The sequence below is a fragment of the Nyctereutes procyonoides genome, unplaced genomic scaffold (assembly GCF_905146905.1).
Source record: "Nyctereutes procyonoides isolate TBG_1078 unplaced genomic scaffold, NYPRO_anot_genome, whole genome shotgun sequence".
Lineage (NCBI taxonomy): Eukaryota > Metazoa > Chordata > Mammalia > Carnivora > Canidae > Nyctereutes > Nyctereutes procyonoides.
Genome location: NW_026575082.1, coordinates 27,929,307 through 27,952,713, shown reverse-complemented (window position 1 = coordinate 27,952,713; position 23,407 = coordinate 27,929,307). Strand labels below are relative to the sequence as shown.

Here is a 23,407-nt window from a genome sequence, read left to right as displayed (position 1 = left end):
ATAAGCAGTGGGAAGAAATACGTGTGCACTGGCCATCTTGCCTTCAGGGACTGTAGAGTCCAACAATAAGCCATATAAACACATCACATGATTTAGGGCTCTTAGCACACGAGTGCCTCCCAGGGGAATCCCCATTTTCCCAGGTAAGAGAGCTTTGCCAGAGGCCAGATGTTTCCAAATTCAACTTTTCACTTGCTTTCAATAGAATGGAAGGTCAGGGATCAGGTGCGCAAAGGAGGATTCATAATGTAAAGTGCTTTGTGGCCTGGGGTTAGTGCCAGAGTCCACATGGCTTCTTCCTTTTTGGTGACTCAAATGATGGCTTGAAAGGCAACCTGTCAGAGAGGCACTAACGGTGAACCCCCGAAGGATAAAGAAGATCTCATTGAGGAAAACACAGCAGATCTTCCAGGTGTCAGGCGGGTTTAGAACAAGGATGTGAGTCATAGTGTTGGTAAAGGTTGTTGACTGAAGAGTAAATGGGTTTTATACTTTTCTTCCAGTTCCACTTTTTCCTAGAGTTTTATAACTTTCTGGAGGTCTCAGAGACTCTGGGAATACTCTTGCCCATGATTACTTTAGACCTATAGACTGTGTGCCCTCATGGGTAGTTGAACATGGAACAGAGAAGAGCTTGGAAGTTCTTGCTAAGGCTGCTACTCTAAATACCTCTAGAACTCTGCTTTAGGAATTGCTTTCAGATACTATGGCATATCTTTTTGAGAGTCTTCAGAAGCAGCAAATCTGGTTCTTTAAAAATGGATTTAGTAAAATAGTTCAAATCACAGAATAATTCATCTGTCCCTTCACCCCTTAGATGAACTATCCCTCAAGCCCCCTTAGGGTTGGAGGAGGATTGCTGGCTGCATGGGAAAGGGAGGACTGGACCTCTCTGGTAGGAAAAAGGGGGATAAAAACAAGACACTATCTTACAAGTGGATTTAAATATTAGAAATAGCAAGAAATTTAAAACAAAAGAAACAGCTAAAAATTTATTTGTACCATTATAGGCTGGGAAGTAGAATTTTTTGAGAAATTGGTAAAATGGCTTTTCTTGATTGGTTTGTCAAGTGATACTGAGGTGTTTTTAGAATAAGATTGTTAAAAATTTTGAGCAGTGATGACATTAATGAAACTGTCTATCAGCTCTCAGGGTGGTTTTATTACAGCAGATTAATTTGGATTTATATATTCTGATCAGTTTATAAAAATTTCAAAACAGAGACCACATTTAGTATGTGACAGTCATATAATTCCAGTCCTCCTCCGGCCTTCCCTCCTGCTTTCTACCCACATCCTCACCCCCATATACCGATTTGCTGACCTGAGTGGCAGCCGGAGCAAATATTTCAGAGCTCCAGAACCTCACAGAATAAGCTCTCTCCTGCTAGGTAAAAAACAACACATTGAGTTATTTCCATGAACTTTTGATCTGTTGGCATATCAGGTGGACCTTCAAGGATCAAGCAGTGGGGGGGGGGGCGCTCCCTTTTCCATGGAATTCTGTTAGGAAATCCAGTGTGGTCCCTCCCCTCTATCCATGTCTCTTGGCACTCTTTAGCTGTCTAAAGTTGTGTTTTTCACTCACTAGGGGAAGCTACATGACCCTCAACTCATGGGCATCATTCCGAGGATTGCACATGACATCTTTGACCACATCTATTCCATGGATGAAAACCTAGAGTTTCACATCAAGGTAAGTGCTATTGATTTAAGTCTAAAGAGAAGAAACTGGGTCCCAAATCATGTTTCTTAGCTTTCTTCTTTTTATGTATATGTAAAAGATTATTTGTATCTATTTTAAATTAAATGACGTGGTAAGCAAAGCCAGTTATTCAATTCCTTAGGTGAATACTGAGGAAATAATTTATAAAGTTATATATAAAGTATAAGCCTTCTAGGATAGAATCATCTTGATAGTTATCTGAATTCCACCTTTTACACAGTGCATTTCTATAGATACAGCTGGAATGTGTCCATGATTGGGTTAGGATAGCGCTTCCCAAAGTGTGTTCCATGGAACCCCGTACCTCTTTTATTAATAAGTGAGCTATCAGGGAAAAGGTTTGTGTGGCCAAATAAGCTGGGAAAATGTTTTGTTGAACAATGTTAAGTTCATCACAAGTTAAATATGCTCTCATATAATCCAGTTTGACGAAGGGCACATATAGTAGATTACATTTTCCAGCTTATTTGACTGTGTACACATTTTCCCCCTTTTGAGGTATGATAGACTCGTGTTATGAGGAGTACACTCTGGCAAGTGTTGGGGAAGGTTATCCTTCCTTGTTTTTGTTTCTTTTCCTGTTTTTTTTTTTTAAGCCATAACCTCTGTTACAGCTTAAAATTTGAATTGAAAGAGAGATTTTTACTCTCTGAATTTTCTTAGCTGTTAATTTATAACATTGGGTATTAGGGTTACATTCACTGGAACTCCTTTGCTTGCAAGTGACTGAAAACCACCTGTTTAAGCAAATAGAGAACGTTGTTACATGATATAAAATTTGATAGTAGGCATGGGGCTTGGGGGTTGTGGGAAAGCAAGAAATCCAGACCCTGCTTTTCCTTTAAATTTTAAGCTAAAAAAAAAAACTGAGATACAACTCATGCACCATAAGATTCATTTTTTTTAAAGTGTACAACTTGATGGTTTTTAGTATATTTCCAATATTGTACAACCATGATCTATTCTAGAATATTTTCATCACCTCCAAAGGAAACCCTATCCCTGTTATTGCAGTCCCTGCCTTTCTGTCTGCTTGCTTCATCTTTTGTCCGGGAGACGAATGCGGGGGAAAGGAACCATGACAGCTCCTGTTTCATATCCCTTATTCCCAATTCCTAATTCCTGGGGGAAGGGGCTCATTGGCCTAGCCTACGGCAGGGGTTGCCCTCAGCTCTGACTAGTGGTGTCCAGGATGCACACGGCTGGCTGGGTCCCCACCATGGCGACTGGGGACAGTGTAGACAGGGGGTGGGGAAGAGACCGGGGCAGTTCTGAGAAGACTCAGAGTGGAGCAGAGGAGCCAAGAAGCTGACCATCCTTTGAGGCTGGGACCTTAGTGCCCTAAGGCTCGTCATTTGAGAGATGGAGGAACAGAAGTTTCAAGATGTAGCGTTGGATGGCCAGAGTCACACATCAGGTTATTGGCATCTGAGATTAATTAGACTCTTGATCTGACCAATCCTCCGTGCACCATCTTTCCCATCATCTTAAACTTTCCGCCCTTGCATTCTTCTGCTATGTGCCTTTCCTAGATTATATAAAAACAAGGCAGCAACTGTTTGCCCCATTATAAATTAGATCCAGCAAGTCTTTTTACTTTACAAATCTTTTTTCCTCCCTCTGTGGGCTAACACAGGTTTCTCCTTGCCAGGGTTCTTTAATATCTAAGGATACAGAAGCCTGTTGCTTTGATGGGATCAAGATTGAGGAGCTTAGTACATCTTTAAGGCTGTTTGCATTTAAATAACTTAAACTACTGTAGGGTTCTTATGGGGATAATCCTGGAGTAAGATGTTAAACCAATTACTGCCCTCAAAGTAGGGTCTTGTATTGGAATCTTATTAAGATAAAAACAGCCCCAGCATGGGGTGGGGAAGGGGGGGTGGAGAGAAGGAACAGCACCCACGTCTCCAGGGCTGAATTTTACAGTCTGGCTTCCCGTCCTGCATGTGTAGTTTATGCTCCCTTATTTCGTATATCATAATTGTAAGTGGGCAGGCTAGCTATTGACTGCTCTGTATTTTGAACTGAGTAGTGACAGGCTTAGTCAAGAAAAAGAGGCTTGATTAAAGCAGTATTTATTGAAAAGCTTTTCCTTAAAGTGAGCCCCAAAGAGCTTTTAAATGTTATTTCTGAACATGCTGTTTCTTAATGCAAAGCAACACATATTTATTTTTCTTCCACTTGGTCTCACAAAGTGTTTGAAATGACAAAAATGACAAAATTGTCCCCCTCCCCACCCCCCAAAAGCAGCCAGTATCTTCTGTGGAAATAAATAAATAAATAAATAAATAAATAAATAAATAAATAAATGTGTTTTTTCCTTCTCATTTTAAATGTGAACAGGATTTTAATTGCCATATTTGCTAAATATGTAATTTATGACTGTTTTTAGTATAATTAATTTCCCTGTAATCTATGGAAATAAGGACACATGTGTACATCTCAAAGATGACAGAAGTCTTTTTTTTTTTGAGATTTTATTTATTTATTCATGAGAGACACACACACACAGAGAGAGAGAGAGAGAGAGAGAGGCAGAGACACAGGCAGAAGCCAGGTAGTGTGCTGCGGGACTCGATCTCAGGACCCCAGGATCACTACCTGAGCCAAAGGCAGACGCTCAACCCCTGAGCCTCCCAGGTGCTCCAAAGGTAACAGAAGTCTTAATGAAAACCAGATAGTTTTGAAGTGTGTTGAATGTGTTGGAACTAGGGTTTAGTTGGTTGCAAGGAGGCTGGGTTAGAGACATTTAGGATTAGAGGCCAAACAGACCCTAGGATTCCAGCCACAGGGAGAAGTTTCAGGAGCAGGGAGTCTTTCCAAGGTCAGCTAGGTGTGTCTATGACGCACAGAGCTTGGTGACTGGGGAGTTTGACAGATGATCAGGCAAGCTCAGGCTGTTAGGCAGACAGGCAACTTGGAGAGGATGCCCAGCTACACATTCCAGAGTTCAAAGCCAAGACCCCAGATCTCAGGGAAGCTGGGAAATCAGGAGGCTCCAGGATTCAGACAAGGTAATGAACCCGAGGGGTGAGGCCTGGTGCTGCTGGGTTTGGGAGGCTTCACTGCCCCCAACCAGAGGCAGGACTAGTCCAGAGCGGGGATGCCAGGGAGAGGTTTCACCTATAGACTTACACCTCAGCTTTACAACTTTTTGCAACTTTTTTCCTTCCTTAACAAATTGTTTATCCATCCCTTTGTGTAGGTTTCAAAAACCCATGAACACGAAAGAAAGAAAAGTTGAATTGGGAGGTAGAAGGCAGGTGTCAACAAAGAGTGCAGGATCCTAGAGAGAATTTTTGACCTCATCAAGTCCAGTGGCATCATTCGGCAGATGTATTCCTGGTTACATGTGAATTAAACCCCCACGATCACATGTGCAGTTAAAGTTTTTTTTTGGATGTCAGCTGCCCTAAGAACGACCAGGGAATTTAGAAGCAGATTCCTTGGTTCTTGGAGGTTCTGATTCGGGAGGCCTGCAGTAGGGTTCACGACTCTGCAGTTTCAGTAGAGGCTGTGGGTGATGCTGATGCCTGCGGGGCTGGGCCTGGGCTCTGAGGATCACTGGAAGGCTTCCTTCCCCTCTCACAGTCTGGCCTGTCTCTCACTAAATCTCATTTTGTTCAAACCCTTCCTGGACTCCCCAAAGCTGGGCACCGTCAGTAGCTCTCCCCCAGTTGCCCTTGAGCTCTTGCAGCTCCAAGCCGACTGTCCTTATCCCAGTCCCCACTTCCTTCATGTGACTGTTTGGACCTGGTCTGGTCTGTTGACCCGTGTCAACATCACGCACGAGGAGAGGCATCCCGACTGTGACAGCCACTCGCCAAGAACGTTTTCTGTCCCGGCCTTTGTCATGCCTAGAAGTTTGCTTGGTGCTCAGCGAGGGTGAGAGGGAGAGTCCTCCTGTAAGTGGCTGAGGAGCGCACGAGTCTGCTGATAGTGGCTGTAATGCGGCGCAGAAGAGCCCGCCGGGCTCTGTGCCGTGGGCCTCGGAACGCTCGACTCGTGCCCCCTCGGCTCGCTCCTCATGGCTGCACGTGACGCAGGCTGTTAGGAGCCCTGATAAGGCTGTTTTTCAGATACAGCGTGGCATTTCTGTTTCAGACTCCATTTGTTTTTATCTAGGTTTCCTATTTTGAGATCTACTTGGACAAAATCAGGGACTTACTTGATGGTGAGTAACCTGAGTGCTTGTCCTCTGTTCCTTAAGTAAGGTCCAGGGAGGTTGAAATGATTCACAATACTTCTGCGTAAGGAATTCATGAAAATTTATAGAGCCGTTTTATTGCATTTACGCCCTCTGCTTATTCTCCGCCAAGGCTTAAACCTACATATGGCAAAGAGATTACAGTTGCCTATGTTCGGTAACAATTTCTCTTTTTCCTTCAATACAGAATCTTTAACTTCTCTTTTCTCCTCCGCATGCCGTCATTATTATCAGTATCCAAGACGAACTTGGCTGTTCACGAAGATAAAAACAGAGTCCCGTACGTGAAGGTATGAGGAAGACTTGATGGTGCAATTGACTTCTCTCCCGTCTCTGTTATCATAATAGTTACAGAATATGCCCAGAATATTACCTATATGGTGTATGTAGGTATTTCGTCGTGTTCCTTATATTTAATATTTATCTGGTTAAAAAATAGACGTTTAGTTTCTTCAGTTGTATCTCTATGTGAATCTAACACAGATGTCTAATCGCATGAGGTAAGAAGTGGAGAAGTGAACAAATATTGGTTATTCACACGCAAAGAGGCTTTGATAGTGGAAGTAATTGTTGGTACTTTGCAGTTAGGGGAAGCCTACCATAGCATTATGTCTAGAACTTCAAAGAGTCTAAGTTGGTGGCCAGAATGAAAGGCAAACACAATCTCATCCATTTCTTTTTCTGTCACTGGTTTTCTTTATTTTCTATTTCTATTGCTGTTAGTATGCACAGGTATTTAAGAATCTAGGAAAAGTCAGCATTTCTTTTATGGCTTACTTCTGGGTTTCCGAGGGTTGGCTTAGACTTCTCTGTGAGGTAGAGCGCGTGCCGTCGGCGGGGAGGACGAGCAGTCGGACCAGCACAGCAGCCTTTCTCTTCATCTGCGCCTCTAGAGAAGAGGGAAAATGTTTAGCTTCTTCAAATTGAGTTGCTTTCTAGTTTCTGATGGTGAAGTTGAACTGCTTCTTTTCCAGGGGTGTACCGAGCGGTTTGTGTCCAGCCCCGAGGAAGTCATGGATGTGATAGATGAAGGCAAAGCAAACCGACACGTGGCTGTAACAAGTAAGCCTGGTGTGGCGTTTCCTCCCCTGTGACTTGGGATACCAACATCTGCCCGCCCACCGGGAGGGGGGGAGTGGGGTCCAAATGAGATGATGTCGGGGAAGGTGATTGTAAAGCAGCGGCTCAGAATCAGATGCACGGGTGTGTGCGGGGCGGGTGTCTAAGCAGGTCATGGGAAGTGGCACCTGTTATTCAGAGGACTCTCGGGAATCCTGAGTGAGGCCCGCGGGGCGCCAGTAGCACCGGGGAACTGGACATGGGAGAAAATGACCAATCAGTCACGTAAAGGGGATAAAAAGCTTCTAAATGCATTTCAGCCACATTATTGCTCAGGTTAAAAAAAAAAATGCAAGCCAACAAATTTTGTATGTTGGTCATCGGTGTGGAAAGAAACCATGTTAGATTCCTGCCCTGTGTGAAAAAGGGAAGGAAAAGCAAGGAGGAGCTCAGAAAGCAGACTGGGGGCTTTATTAGGAGCCTTTCGAGGCTGTGTTAGTACCAAACACATTCAGGTTAGCTTCCTCACCCTGCTCTTCCTTCCTCGGTGTGCGCACACATCTCTGGGAAGCGGGTCGTATGTTGTTAGAGCAGCAGAGGTCCCCGGAAAAGATGGGGGCTGTTTGTCTCATCCAGAGGGATGTGGATAAATCAGAGTGAGTTTGTATGGAGAGGAGCTGAAGTAAAAGGGGTTTGTAGGTTGAAAGAAAGAAAAACTCGGAGGCGAACCTATGGACAGTGTAGTATTTCTTCACCTGTTCAAGCTTTGTAGGAGCCAGTGGGGAAGCCACCCAGGACTATTGAAGCCATGAGTGACTGGTTTTAACCAACTGCAAGAACCCTCTGCCCCCGATACTGCCCCCAAGTAAAGCCCCCCACCTGGAGGGGCAGGGAGCTCCCTGTGTGGTGTACAAGAGATGGAAGCACCAGTTGCTTGGCTGGTGTAGCCTCCCTAGCTCTCCCACCCAAGGCTCTGGGATTCTGTGATCCAGAACTGTAATTCTCTACCTTTTCTCTACCCTGGCATCCTGACAGCTGACATTAGCACCGGCGGCAGATTTCGTAGGTGAGCCGGGACAGGTTACACGGCGTAGGTTAAATTCCACCTCTTTCTCTTCTGCTTCTACATACACTTGAAAGAATGCAAGACTGACAATCTTCTAGTCATAGCATCTCTCATTTATAGAGAAGTTATTTACTTGATTTCTTAAGCTGTTACTAGTCATGAATTATTCATGGCATACTTGACAATCCATCTTGGCCCCTCAGTTCAGAACTGTAGGTGCGGAACATTAACTATTTTTCTTGTCATTCTGGTAAGGTGGTTTTTAAAATCATTGTGGGAAAACACCCATAATATAAAACTTCAGCAGCGTTTTAACCATTTTTAAAGGGTACAATTCAGTAGCATTAAGTCGCCCATTCACAATGTTTTGCAGTCATCACCACTGGCAAGAATGGCAGAAAGGCATATTTCCAGAATTTAATCATCCCAAGGTTAAACCTCATGTCCATTGAGCAGTACGCCCCACACTTCCTCCTCCCAACCTCTGGTAACCACTATACTACGTTGTGTCTCAATGAATTTGACAACTCCAGGTACCTCCTGTAAGTGGAGTGATACAAATCCTCTTGTGACGTGCTTGCTTCACATAGCATAACGTCTTTAAGGCTCATCCATGTTGTAGCATGCGTCAACGTCCTTTCTTTTTAAAATGCTGAATAATATTCTATTGTATGTATATACTACATTTTGTCTATTCATTCATCCACAGATAGACACGTAGACACTTGTGTTGCTTCCACCTTCTGGCTGTTGTGGATAATGCTGCTATGAACATGGATGTGTAAATATCTGTTGAGGTTTCTGCTTTCTTTTGGGTATACACACAGAAGTGGAGGTGCTAGATCTATGTTCGCTCTACTTTTAATTTTTTAAGGAACTGCCACACTGTTTTCCATTGTAGCTGTGCACCATTTTATATTCCCACCAAGAGTGCATGAGAGTTTCAATTTCTCCACCTCCTTGCCAACGCTTCTTAGTTTCTTTTCAAAGATTCTATTTATTTATTCATTCATGAGAAACACACACACACACACACACACACACACACACACAGAGAGAGAGAGAGAGAGAGAGAGGCAGAGGCAGAGACACAGACACAGGCAGAGGGAGAAGCAGGCTCCATGCAGGGAGCCCGACGTGGGACTTGATCCCGGGTCCTGAGGATCACACCCTGGGCTGAAGTTGGCGCTAAACTGCTGAGCCTCCCAGGCTGCCCCACTTCTTAGTTTCCGTTTTTGTTTTTAGTAGCCATACTAATGGGTGTGAAGTGTTAGTTGTGGTTTTGATTCGCATTTCACTAATGATTAGTGATATTTGGTGTTTTTTCATGTGCATATTGGCCATTTGTACATTGTCTTTGGAAAACTGTTCAGGTCCTTTGCTCAATTTATAATTGGATTTCTTTTCTTGTTGATTTATAGGAGTTCTTTGTACATTCTGGATCTCAATTCCTTATGAGACATATGATTTGCAAATATTTTCTCTCATTCTGTGGGTTGTCTTTTCATTCTGTTGATGCTGTCCTTTCATGCATAAAAGTTTTTAATTTTGATAAAGTCCAATATACTTGTTTTTTATTATTGCTGCTTGTGGTTTTGGTATTATTTCCAAGAAATCATTGCCAAATCCAGTGTTATGAACTTTCTCCCCTATGCTTTCTTCGAGATTTTATAGTTTTAGCTTTTTCATTTGGTTTTTGATTAGTTTTGAGTTAGTATATGGCCTGGGTAAGAGTCTAACTTCACTTTTTTGCATGTGGATGTCCAGTATCTGGTTTGGTAAAGAGACTGTTGTTTCCCCACCAAATGGTCTTGACACTCTTGTTGAAGATTATTTTACCATTTTATGTGCTTGCCTTTATGCCAGTATCACACTGTTTGATTACTGTAGCTTAGTAGTAAGTTTTGAAATGAGTAAGTATGTTCTTTTTGTTCTTTTTCAAGATTGTTTTGGGTATTCAGGGCTCCTGGGGATTCCATATAAATTTTGGGATGAACTTTTCTATTTCTGCAAAAAACACGACTAGGTTCCATTTAAATTTTGGGATGAACTTTTCTATTTCTGCAAAAAACACGACTAGGTTCCTGTTATAGATTGCATCAAATCTCTAGATTGCTTTTGGTAGTATTGACCATTTTCACAATGTAAAGTCTTCCGATCCAGGAATGTCTTTCCTTTTAAGTGTGTCTTCTTACATTTTGTAGTTTTTATTCTTTTTAAAGTTTTAAAAAGATTTTATTTTTTTAAAAGTGATCTCTATAACCAATGTGGGACTTGAACTTATAACCTTGAGATCCAGAGTCGCAAATTCCCAGCCAGGTACCCCTCATTTTGTAGTTATTAGTGTACATGTCTTTCATTTATTTTGTTAGATTTACCCCTAAGCATCGTATTCTTTTTGTTGAAATTTTATTTATTTTATTTCTTTACTTTGGAGAGAGAGAGAGAGAGAATGCACCTGTGCCCGTGCACGTGAATTGGGGGTCAGGGGTAGCAGGGTGAGAATCCCAAGCCGGCTCCATGCCCAGCATGGAGCTGCACACTGGACTTGATCTCATGGCTCTGAGATCATGACATGAGCCAAAATCAAGAGTCAGACACTTAACAGACTGAGCCACCCAAGCATCCCTCTTTTTGTTGATATTTTAAATTGAATTATTTTCTTATCAGATTGTTTATTTTTAGTGTGTAGAAATGCAACTGATTTTTACATATACTGCTTTTGTATCTTGCAACTTAATTCATTTATTAATTCCAACATATTTTTTGTGGAATCTTACCCCTGCTCCCCCGCCCCCCCCATATTCTGGAAAGATTTTTTTGCCACCAAAGGAATCAGCTTTTATTCATGAGCTATCTCCAGAAACCAAAAGGACTATGTACCCACTTTCAGCACCTCCTATCCTCCCTGGATCTCACATTGCTCCACCTGGGGAAGGGAAGAGATCTAAATTGCCTTTGGTTTCCCAAAGCCTCAGTCTTTCTCTTCCCTCTGTAGTCTTAGAAATTCAGTAGCAATACTGTTGTTTATTTTTTCAGCACTGGCTGATGCAGCTACTTGGGAAAAATTATGGGTGAAGGAGTCTGAGGGGAAGCAGTTGGAGGAGTAAGGATGATGCGTAGAGAATAGGAACATAGCCTATCAAAGGTCCTTCTGTCCTGCCTCAGTGGCTTGCTCCTTCATTGGTTGCATTTCTCTTTATGCCAAATCACACCTCTTTTGAATCATATTGGGGATTTCCACTACCAGCCGTGGAGCCAGCCCCAGAGTCATGAGATGATGTAGTGCAAACACATTCCTGGCCCACAAAGGCTGAAAATGATTGGTCAGGCATATTTTGCCACCCTGTACACCTTCCATCGAGTTCAGAGGCTGTAATTTCTGGAGCGGTAGTGGGATATGTGATAGTAATGTCGCACTCTATGTCCAAGACTCATAATTGAGGAGGTAGGTCATGGATATACCATCATTTTCCAAACTACCGAGTCCCTTCCTAGTTAGATTCCAGTTGGAGCCAATCATTGTCTGCATTCTTACTGTTTTCCACATGCTGGATAAGAGACTGGTAATCCTCTTTGAGTCCCTGCACCCACAACCACAACTCACGATCTTGAGGTTGTTAGTCTTTAGATCTTTGACGAGGGTGCCTGGAGAGGGTTTTTTTTTTTTTTTTTTTTTTTTAAGATTTTATTTATTTGAGAGCGAGAGAGCGAGTGCATAAGCAGGCGGAGCAGCAGGCAGAAGGAGAGGGAGAAGCAGATGCCCTGCGGAGCAGGGAGCCCGCCGTGGGGCTCGATCCCAGAACCCTGGGATCATGACCTGAACCGAAGGCAGATGCTTAACTGACCGAGCCACCCAGGCGCCCCTGGAAAGTTGGTTTTAAGAAATGATTGCTAGTGGGAGTTGAATAAGACCATCCCTGGGATCTCTGCCTGCCAGGGTTAACAGAGACCAGGGTCCAAAAGGATTTCTGTTTCTAGTACTTCATACTAATGAAGCATGTTTATTTTTTTATTTTAATTTTTTTTATAATGTCAGAAGATCATGTAATATCTTAGAAACATAACTTCCTTTGTTTTTTAAAGACTTTTATTTATTCATGAGCGACAGAGAGAGAGGGAGGGGCAGAGACACAGGCAGAGAGAGAGGCAGGCTCCATGCAGGGAGCCCGACGTGGGACTCGATCCTGGGTCTCCAGGATCACACCCCGGGCTGTAGGCAGCGCTAAACCGCTGCGCCACCGGGGCTGCCCTGAAGCATGTTTAATACTTGAGACCTTCTGTGTGCCTATATGGGTCATTGAACTGTATTCAAGAAAGAAAAATAGCCTTTAATCTTAAGGTCATAATCCTTCCTTAAGAAAGCTTGTGACACTACTGAGAAGGCAAAGCTTGCCTCAACACATGCTGAAGGTGGAATACGCTGGGTACTAACCAGGGTGATGAAGGCTGATGAAGGACCACAGGGGAGGGAGGCAGAAGCTGCGAGCTCTTTGATCTTTTTTTTTTTTTTAAGATTTTATTTATTTGAATGAGAGCGAGTGAGCTCGCGTAGTGGTGGTGGGGGGGTGGCAGAGGGAGAAGGAGAAGCAGGCTGCCCATGGGCAGGGAGCTCAGTGCAGGCCTGATCCCAGGATCCCGAGATCACGACCTGAGCTGAAGGCAGACACGTAACCACTGAGCCACCAGGCGCCCCAGCCGTGAGCTCTTGGAGGCCGACGGCCTGCCTGGAGCGGGATGCGACAACACGGGGGCTTCTGGCAGTTAGAGGATCATCTACCTAGATTCCTTTTTTTTTTTTTTTAATTTATTTTTTATTGGTGTTCAATTTGCCATCATATAGAATAACACCCAGTGCTCATCCCCTCAAGTGCCCATCCACCTAGATTCTTAAGTTTTTTGCCATGTGAAGATATTTTAAATCTTTCGTTGTTTTTTTTTTTTTTAAAGAAACAGAGGTCTCAGATACTTTTTAAAATTGGACTTAACTTGAAAAACTGGAGCGATTAAGCATGATTTGTTGTGCTTTTTTAGATGAGAGGCCTGCTACCTAAACTTCCTATCCTTTGCAGAGCAGTAAACTATTTTTCCTTTTCAGACATGAATGAACACAGCTCTAGAAGTCACAGTATCTTCCTGATTAATATTAAACAAGAGAATGTAGAGACCGAAAAAAAGCTCAGTGGGAAGCTTTATCTAGTTGACTTGGCTGGGAGCGAAAAGGTAATTGGTTCCTTATTTGTATTACCTATAATTTTCCCTGTTATTTGCTTCAGTGTGCAGTGGTATGATTTTTATGCCCTTTCCATTCCCTGGTTTTAAAGCGCATTAAACTCTCTGGTGTGGTGCCAGCACGCTATTAAATTTCGCCTTCGTTTCCCGGCTCCCTTTTCTGGTCCCGAAGTCCCCTCTTCTCATCAAAGGAGGTACTTTGATTGCCAGCTCGGATTTATGCTGACCTGGCCCCAGTGATGATGTTAGGTCCGCGCTGGTGTGAATTCAGCCCGGGCAGAGGCCGTCGTGCCAATGCGGGAGGGACATGACCTGTGGAAAGGGAGGATCCCGTGTTGTGCCAGATTCACGTGGGCCAGAAACGGACCCTGCCGTGGACTGAGGCAGTCCTGCCCCTGCAGGATTGCTTGCTGGGAGGAGACCTGGAACCTGGGGCTCTCCCCGTGTTCCCTGCTCCTCTCTGCAATAGGGCCTCATGTGGGCAGCTGTGCTTCCTTTAGGCCGTGAGGCTTGATGCCCTGCCCCTTCTCTGGTTTTTGTCCGGGCTCTCCTTTGGGGTCTGTCCCATGGTCTCCTAGGAGCTGGCCACAGCCGTCCTTTAGACCAAACAGGCTCCCCAGAACCTCCCACCTGCCCCCTCCTGGCCCCACTGCCACAGCACTAGCAGAGGTCCCTGCTGCCACACCCAGTCTCAGGGCACTGCTTGCCTTGGGTGACCTCACAGAGCAAGTCCCCGCGCCCAATCCCAGGTGGCCTCCATCATCGCTGACATCGTGCTGACCGTCCCCAGCAGGGCTGGCCCTGAAGCTCGGCCAGTCTCCTGAACTGCGTCATTGACCTCCGCTTACTGTGCCCCACCACTGAATTGCTCTCTGCCAGGTTATGGCCACTAATGCCCACATAAGTAACGGCCATTTGAAGTGTCCTCCTGTACACATCCACCATGAGCGGAAAGTCCTCTGGATATTCCTGGAAAGTCCTCTGATTGGGAATCCCGAATTATGCTGGTACAAGCTCGTAACTTTCATTAAACAGACGTGCACCAGAATGGGAATACGGAGCAGCGCGGTTTAGTTCTGGACTGTTGGCAACCGGGCCGCACTTCGCTGCTGCACCAGCAACACGGGTCTGAAGAAAGAGCTCAGTGGCCCCTTTGTCCTTCCCAAGTTTGCCCTCTTTCCCTTTCGAGCACAGAGATGAATATTTCGGGCCTAAAAGCAGCTGAGAACGCGTCATGCTGGCAGTGTCGCCTGCACAGTGTCAGGGGCTATTTCTTTCGGTACTTGTGGGGCAGTTTACAGCTGTGGTCCCACGCATGGTTTCTTTTGCTCTCATCTGTTTTCCTTTGCCCTAAATGTGTCCACGTGAATGTGTCAGTGTGATGTGCTGGGACAAACGACCTTAATCCCCTGGTGCCCTAAATGGTGTCGTCCCTCGGGCTGGCAGTGTGGCAGCCCTGGGCTCAGTTCCCTTGTCTGTCTCGCCTACTTCGGGGAGTTAAGATGCTCAGCTATGAAAGCACGTTAATCAGCGCTGGGTGAATAGGCTGGGCTTCTTGGTGACCCATCAGCAGCATTACTTCTCTGGCTGCGGTGGTGTCTACACACACATGCACAAAGTTCTCGGAGAGATGAGTTTCTATCGTATTTGAACACATCACCCTCTGGACGTGCATTTGTTTCTACCACTTGGAGTCTGTCCTTTGTCTGCATTGCCAGTAGTCTTTGCACAGTTTGTGATCTTTTCCCTGCTTTCCTGTCTTCAGAGAGCAGCTGCTCCTCCTGCATCATTTGTCCAGCCCGCAGAGCCAGGAAGCACGCTGGCTCCCCTTTGCCCCTCGCATCTGTAAACTACTTTCTACCTAAAGCAGATGCTGTCGCTAGGACATCGCCGGGAGTCACACAGCAGAGGAGGAACGTGTATGATCCCTCTGGCTGCAGAGGAGAAGAGACAAATCCACAGTGTGATACACGCTTTCTCGACTTTGATGCCCTTGAGTATCTTTCAGACGATCGTTCCCTTTTTCCTCACTGTGGGAGTGGATAAGGGGGAGAGCAGAGTCTGGACAGCCGCCCCCTACCTCTTGTCCTTTGCCTGAAGCTGGAGCTCATAATTTACATTTCCCCAAAATGTCCATTCATCGTGGCCAGGACAGTGTTCTTGCTTCAAGCTCCCCTTGGGCTCCCTCCAGTGTGGAGGCTATAGCTCAGGTGCGTGGGGCCCCGGCCTTTCTGTAGTGACGGCGCTCTTGCTCTTGGAGTCTGGTTTCCCGGATGCATGTCCCCCAGGGAAGCATCTGCAGCTCCACCACTGGAGGCATTTCAGCCATTCCCCTAAAACCTAATTGAGAGGAAAATGACAATAAGACAGAACAAGTCCCCAGCCTCAGGCACAAGGGAAGGTTTGATCAACGTGATTCTTACTTACTTTTGTTTCTTCTTGCGTTCCGGGAGGATTCCCATCCGCCTCCCAAGGTCCCCAGCCCAGGGCCCTCCTGTGAATTGGACTTTTCATCTGGGTGCTTTTGCTGTCCCGTGCAGCTCACTGCTTTCTTTTCCTCCTCATAGGTCAGCAAGACCGGTGCCGAGGGAGCCGTGCTCGATGAAGCTAAAAATATCAATAAATCTTTGTCTGCTCTTGGAAACGTGATCTCTGCCTTGGCAGAAGGGACAGTAAGTGATGCTGTCCCCGTCTTATTAAGTGATATTATGAGAAGTTGCTTTTTGGGTCTGTGTTCCCTCTTTGCCACATACCCCAGAGCTTAGTTTGTTTTTCTTTAGAAAGGGACGGAGGGAATCTGGCTGTAGACACCTGCTTGCTGGGAGATCCAGTCCATTTAAAATATATGAATGGTGATGCTAATTTCCTATGACCGGGTCCCAGAATGGGCAGTCTGAACTTTGGCCAAATCCAAAGACCCAATGTCCCCATCTTGCTTGTGTGTTTTTGTTTTTTTTTTCTCTCTGAATGGACAATGGCTGTAATAGCCAATACTTTTTTTTTTTTTTTTCTTTCCTAAATAGAAAACACACGTGCCATACCGGGACAGCAAGATGACTCGGATTCTTCAGGACTCTTTGGGCGGGAACTGTAGAACCACCATTGTTATTTGCTGTTCTCCCTCTGTCTTCAACGAGGCTGAGACCAAGTCAACACTGATGTTTGGGCAGAGGTGGGTGTGGTCTCTCATTCCCATGCTCTGAGCTGGGTCTTTGGTGCAGGGAGTGAGGGGTGAGGGGCAAGGAGGTCAGCAAGGAGGTAGAGTGAGGGCCAAGCAGTTCATGACAAAATTGCACCCAGCAGGTATTGCCTTGTAAACTGAAGGCATCGTTCACCAAGGCCAAAGGAAAACTTAACGTTTCATAATAATTGGCAGAGATACACCAATCAGAGGTATGATATTTCTAAAAAGTGCTCATACGTAGTATAGATGTGATTGCTGGTAACTCAGTGCAGTGTTGCTTTTGTTCTTCACAGAATAAACTCTCACTCTTGGGTTCACAGGATTTCGAGTGTGAACAGCTCAAGATTGATAACTATCTTTAACTCTAATATTTGGGTTCCATTACAGAGATGCTAATAGAATAGCCAGAAACTTGGATGCATGTAGGGTAGCTGCATAAATAGGAAAGGGGGCGAAGGAAATCCTCATGCTAACCTTGGGAGTGGGAGGTACACACTGGATGCTGAGGAGAGGGCACGGCCAAATGAGATTTCCTGGATCTCTGAGAACTCACAGGTGGGCAGGAGGACAGTGCGGTAACCCTGAGACGTTCAAGCACGTGGGTCCACATGCGCCTGCCCAGCCCTCCCTGCCGCCCAGAGCTTGCCTCCCTTGGCTGTGGTCCCTCAGTGCCAGGTCAGCGTGCGGCTTCCAGGGCCACCAGGCCCTTCCATCCTGAACACCTGTGCAGCCTTCGGACAAGTCTCTGCTGCCTTATTTGTAAATGGGTGCACAGAGCTCTCCCCCTGCCTTCCTCCTGGGAGTGTGCTGTGTGCTCCTGCCTGAGAAATAGTTTAAGGTGCCTAGAGGAAGGACAGATGGGGGTGGGCAGGCTGCATGGGAAATTGTTAGGGCTTGTTTAAACTGCATTAAACCCCAGTCATTTCCTGAGCCCACAGCAGAACATAGAATTACCCAGTCATGGCATCTGTGGGACGTCTAAATAAATAATAATTACATTGAAATGTTGTAGAACTCATCTATCTTTTAAACTGGATTTGGGTCCTGCTCAGATCACTTCCTTGATTAGTCAAATGCTTAGGTCAGTGAATTGTGGTAGGAAAATGCCTGCTTTCCTCAAGGGTCATGAGATACCCCTAAAGCAGTATCAGCTTATGGGAAGCACAGATACTGTGGTGATCATCTTGCCTGCCCTGTCTCTCCTGGTTTCTCCATCTTTTTTTTTTTTTTTAAAGATTTTATTTATTTATTCATGAGAGACACAGAGGGAGAGAGACAGGCAGAGACACAGAGGGAGAAGCAGGCTCCATGCGGGGAGCCTGATGTGGGACTCGATCCTGGGACCCCAGGACCACACTTTAAGCCAAAGGCAGACGCTCTACCGCTGAGCCACCCAGGTGTCCCCAGGTTTCTTCATCTTTACTGGTTTTCTCTAAAGACATGTTTGAGCAAACCAGCACCAAATGCATTTATGGGGGAAACATAAAAATTTTTTTTTTTTTTTTAATTTCTCACTTGCAAAGTAAAAATAGTCTGAATCATTGCAAGCCAGAGATGGCCTGGGCCTGGGCTACCTGTCTCAAGGTTGCTGCTGTGAGCGTTTGCAGTGGTCTGTAGGAAGAGTCTCAATGTAAGTCCAAATGACTATCTTCTTTCTTCTGACCTTAGTGAGGCAGTCGTCAGCATCGTCATTATCACTAGGGCCCAGCACGTGGCAGGAGTGTCACATCCTCGTAGCAGTTCTCATCTCACCTGAGTACAGGTGACATTGAGGCTTAGAATGAGCTGTTAGGTGCCGTGTCTGAGCCCACGTAGCCAGTAAATGATGACCACACGTGTAAGATGACATAGGACGGGGACCCACAGCCTCTTCTATGCAGGATCCTCGATGAGCACAGGCCTCTGGGTCAGTAACCCCAGCTTTAAAGCCAAGCTCTACTACTGATCCATTCCCCTCTCTTGTTTACTTGCCTTCGAGCCTCTGCCCTCGTCTGTAGGGAGAACTAGAGCGCCTACCTCTGAGAATTGTTGGGAGGATTAGTGAGTTGCCTCAGTTTTGACTTTGCATAGAGGCAGGCCGGCAGGGAACAGGTGTTGAGTGGTTGCAGGTTTTCCTTTGCCTCCATCTTCAACAGTGTACAGTGTGGGAAAGACACAGAAAGGATGGGACTGCACAGAATGGAATGGAATGTATGGGATAGGACTGGGTAGGACTGGGACAGAAGGGGCCGGACTGAGCCAGGTAGACTTAGAAGTTAGTTTCTGGAATGAGAGACTAAAGAAAGGCTGATGCTAATTTGGGATTCCAGGGAATAAAAATAAAATGTCAATTCTCTTTTCAACTGAAATAGGTTGGTCTGCCATGTCTTATCAGAGTCCTCTGCATACTGTCTGCGTGAGGGCAGGGACCTGTTTTATCATCAGTGTCACTTGTCTCAACAAGCATCCAGCACAACCGGCACACACAGTAGAGGGTTGTTAAATAAATGCTTATCGAATGGATAGATGGATGCATGAAGTGCTTATTGTGTAGGATTCCTTAGAACATTAGGGCAGGTGCTGACCTGTGACACCATTACATCCAGAAGTTTGGTTAGCTTTAGGTCCGGTGTGTTTTCCAGCCCTATAATTGGAAAGGTGTGAGGTTTTGTTCCTCTCCCCCTATCCCTGAGTTACTTAATGGATTCTTCAAGGACATCTAACTTCTCTATGGGGCCCATACCTGCTTTATTGTTAAATATACGCAGTGAACCCAATTACACAGCAGACACGAGTCTGAACATCGGATTAGACATGGTATCTGATAGCTAATGAGATTAAGCACTTTGAACTCCGAAAAGACTGCCGGGCACATCTCAAATTCAGTGTAACGAGTGTTCATTATGCTCTTGTTGCAGGGTGGCCAAACCTTGGGGCTGCTCAAGGTTCCTTCGTTATTCCTGTGTGGTTCTTTCAAGGACACGCAGAAGGTCCATGGTTGTTGCTAGGCTACTTTACTGTATTGATGCCTTGAGTCAAACAATAGCATGTCCTTTGAAGCAGTAGACACATGATAGAGTCTACGAGTGCCTGAGGGCAGCCTCCCAGGTCAGCACTCTTTAGGATTCTAGATTAGGTACTGGAATTAAAGGGGGGAAAGTGTACACTGTCTGTTTCTTGGTTTCAGTGATGAATTCCGCCTCTTCTGTGTGGTCAGACCTGTGAGTCCTTGGGTCCCCGGTGTCCCCTGAGCGCCCCGCATTGTGCTGGCAAAGAAGCAAAAGCCATTTTCTGCATCTCAAAGAGCTTCTAATCTAGTTGAGGAGGGGACGCTTGAATTTCTAGGGTCAAAGAGCTGGAGTGTGGGAAAGCAGAATGCTTCTGTGCTTTTAAAGGGATAAGGTACTCAAATTAGAACCCTTTCATTGATATTTTTTTTTCTTTTGGCTTCCAGCAGTTTATCTCTTAGTCTTTAATTACTCTTCCAAAGTACTTTCATAGCACAGTTGGCAAAGGATAGTTGTAAGTTTAGGAGTATGAACTTGGCTCTCCCAGTTATCTTGGAAGCCTGTTTAATGTACCGTGATGGGGGGAGAAGGGAGCCCCCGGGGGCTGGCCCATCAGTTTGGAGTAGGCCTGAATCAGCACAAGAGTTTTGATTAATCTTGTATGAATAATTCAAAGGCCTTACTTATTTGTATGTTGTATGTAGAAGGGGAATTGGTAATTTGGGGAAAGTAATATTCTTTTTCTGATACGCACTTTTTTTTGCTTAAATTGTGCCACCTCCTGCCCAGTTTCGTGGAAGCTGGGTTAGTCCTGAGCAGTGTGCATGCAAAACTCATGTCATCAGAGCACGGTAACAAGTTATCTGCAAGGGTAAGAGTGAGCACTTTGGCCAGGGGAGACCCTTGGCTGTACCTTTGACATAAAATGGAAAAAAGACTCAGATCACTCCTGTTGCAGTGCTGTTGCTGAAGCACCAGTAAGGTTAGCTTTTGTTCTTGGAGGGAGATATCCTGTGGGTGATGCTGGTTTAACCAGGTGCCAAATCCTCATCCAAATCCATTATTTCTCCGTGTTTCTCAGGAAACCAGAACTTTTTCAAAAGACACAAAACTTAGAGCTTTTAATTTTTCATTCCCTGTCCCCCACTGACAAGCAAGGAAAACGGCCTCACCGGGAAATGGGAAGGTGCTTTGCATCAGTCATGTTTCCAGTAGAAGGTTAGGTGTTTTATGTGGGAACTGGGACTCAGAACACATTAGAAGGTGTGATGGTTTTATGTGTCAGCTTGGCTAGGCTGCAGGACTCAATTATTTAATCAAACACCAATCTAGGTGTCGCTAGGAAGCTTTTTGTAAATGTGGTTAACATCTACCATCAGTTGACTTTAGGTAAAGTACATTGCTCTCCGTAGCATGGGTGGGCCTCATGCAATCAGTTGAAGTCCTTAAGAGCAAAACCTGAGGTTTCTCAGAGAGGAAGAAATTCTGCCTCAAAACTGCAGCATCAATCCCCACGTCAGTTTCCAGCCTGCTAACCTGCCCTGTGGCTTTCAGACTTTCTAGTCCCCACAATCGTGATAAACACAGAAAGTAGGGTATATCCTTTATGTCCATACATATACACGCATCTATGGATATCTCTCTATTCATCGTTAGATACCTCTATCTGCCCTATTGGTTCTCTCTCTTTAGAGAACTCTGACTGATAAAGGGACGCTGGGCTCCTTCCTCCTGCCCTACAGTGGGAGGGTCTCCATCTCTGTCTCTGTCACACCATTCACCACGCAGAGTCGCACGTTACAGAGGGAGTCTGTGCGCTGAAGGTGTGGGATTGTTGGGAGCTCCTTTCAAATGCCAGTACTATCCTGAACACCCAGAGAGGGAAGGAAAATGCTGAAAACAAGAGTTAAGAAGATACCAAGAACAAACATCGTTCTGACTCTTCCGGGAGACCGAAGTAATTAGGAGAATTCAGGTGATAATGTAACCTGTTGATCATTCAGAACTGACGATGGCCCGAAAGTACAAGTGCAGACGATTATGGAGGACTTGGGTGGGGATGGGATTTACGTGCCTAGTGATGTGAACCAAATAGTTGTAAAACTTCCTCTCTTCAACAAGGGCTTGATTCACCTGCCAAATTATGAGAATACCTGTAGAATGTTGTCACCCGTGGGGGCTTAACCTCGATGGTAGAGATGGATGCGGTTGGCAACCCTAGAAGGGTGGATATATGCTTCCAGACACGTAAACTACAAATTCAGTGGCAGAGAGACCTAGAGGTGCTGGGCCGGAAATAGAATGCTTGAGGACGTGGGGGCAGGGTCTTCCTTCCACTCCTCAATGAAATATGCCTAAAGGAGTCCTTTTCTGACTGTGTCCCTATGGGGATCTAGGTGGAGGTTGTGCTGTGGCCTCTGCTCTTTGCTGTGCTTGGTCTGGCGGTTAACCTTTTTTTTTTTTTTTTTTTTAGATTTTATTTATTTATTTGAGAGCAAAAGAGAGAGCAGGAGAGAGGGGAGGGGCAGAGGGAAAGAGGAGCAGCCTCGCCACTGAGCAGGGAGCTAGACATGGGGCTCAATCCCAGGACGCTGAGATTATGATCCCAGAGCCCCAGTTAAGATTGTTTTTCAAAGGTGGTTAACATTCATTAGTATTGACGTCTTTTAAAAACTGGGTCCTGGTTCCCTTCCTGTGGGGAAAGGAGATGTTATATCTGGGGCAAGGCTGGATCATCTATTTTTTAAGCAGTGCTTGACTCTCTGAAGCAAACAGAAACAAAGAAAAATTGCAAAACAGAAACCATGATAACTGTACCCTGAAGATTTGGCTCATTAGTGCTGAGCGGGTCTTGCCTTTAGGGTATATACCTGAGGTTAGTTAAGGTCTTCCCCAAGTGGTCTTGGTTAGGATTTTGCGCAGTGTCTGCTATGAATATAACTTATGGAATAGGCATTTATTTCTGTGTACCGCTTGGGGGCTCTGGCTGAAAAAACTGAGGGTCTTTGGGAATGAAGACTCAAGACAGTTGTCTGTTCCTTTGGGAGTAATCAGGTCACACTGGGATTAACCAAACGTTGTCACAGTGAGGTTGACCTATGAAGATGGTGAGGGAGCCGTGGATCTACGGCTAGAGTAAGGCTTCAGCAGATCACTGTTTTGTTTTCCTATAGTGGGAAGATAACATCCCAAAACTGTAGGTCTGTGTGGTATTGCTATGGTTATATAGGTTCAGCTAGGCAAAACCATAAAACCTGCTTTAAGAGCGCATCTCACGATTTGCTGTCCCATTGATTTTGCTTCCTTGGAAGCTACTTGAAATTCTTTCAGTGGCCGGGTTGAAGAGTAAATGCACATGGGTGTGCTCACACGTCCCTGAGTTGTGTCTGTAACACAGTCCTTGAGCGCTCAGAGGATCCATGCTGATTCACTGTGTTTGGACAATGAGTCCAGATGTAATGCTGTTTAGTGTAATTCCAGCTAGCCAGTATATGGAAACCCAAAGTAAAAGAGCAAAGAATGTGAAAGTTGGAAGATAATTGGATGTGCTCTGAAGGGAGCAGGGCAGACAAACAGAAACCAGTAGACCGCTGCCCACCCATCCTGATGGCAATGAGCTAAACATTTACGCAGGAGGAAAGAGAATTGTGAGTGGCCGAAGTAGATAGGACCTAATGATTAGGCTCCTCTCTTCTGTAAATATTTCTGAAGTTCATGGTAAAGAGCAAAAGGGACTATAGATGTTCAACATCTTTTTACTCTAAGTCTCTTAAGGGAATGAAAGACTGAGATACTCTTTATTTTACTTCGCAAGGTTGGTTTCAAACCCCTAGACAGAATGTTTGTTCTTTTTAAAACAAATAACTCCAGGCACAGAGATTCAGGTATCTCTCTTAGTGACTCTGGTTTATTCATGGTTTAGAAACTCTTGCATCCAACTTGA

The 23,407-nt window shown here is 45.1% G+C and overlaps 1 protein-coding gene across 2 annotated transcripts in view; it reads left to right on the top strand.

Moving 5' to 3' along the window:
• The window catches only part of LOC129514572 (kinesin heavy chain), a 151,817-nt gene that overhangs the window by 62,957 nt on the left and 65,453 nt on the right, over nucleotides 1-23,407 (top strand). For both annotated transcript variants that reach the window (XM_055333248.1, XM_055333247.1), the window contains exons 4-10: nucleotides 1,592-1,696; nucleotides 5,855-5,903; nucleotides 6,171-6,226; nucleotides 6,911-6,998; nucleotides 13,160-13,284; nucleotides 15,861-15,965; nucleotides 16,317-16,465. In XM_055333248.1, the coding sequence (XP_055189223.1) occupies nucleotides 1,592-1,696; nucleotides 5,855-5,903; nucleotides 6,171-6,226; nucleotides 6,911-6,998; nucleotides 13,160-13,284; nucleotides 15,861-15,965; nucleotides 16,317-16,465 (677 nt within the window). The remainder of the gene's footprint in view (nucleotides 1-1,591; nucleotides 1,697-5,854; nucleotides 5,904-6,170; nucleotides 6,227-6,910; nucleotides 6,999-13,159; nucleotides 13,285-15,860; nucleotides 15,966-16,316; nucleotides 16,466-23,407) is intronic.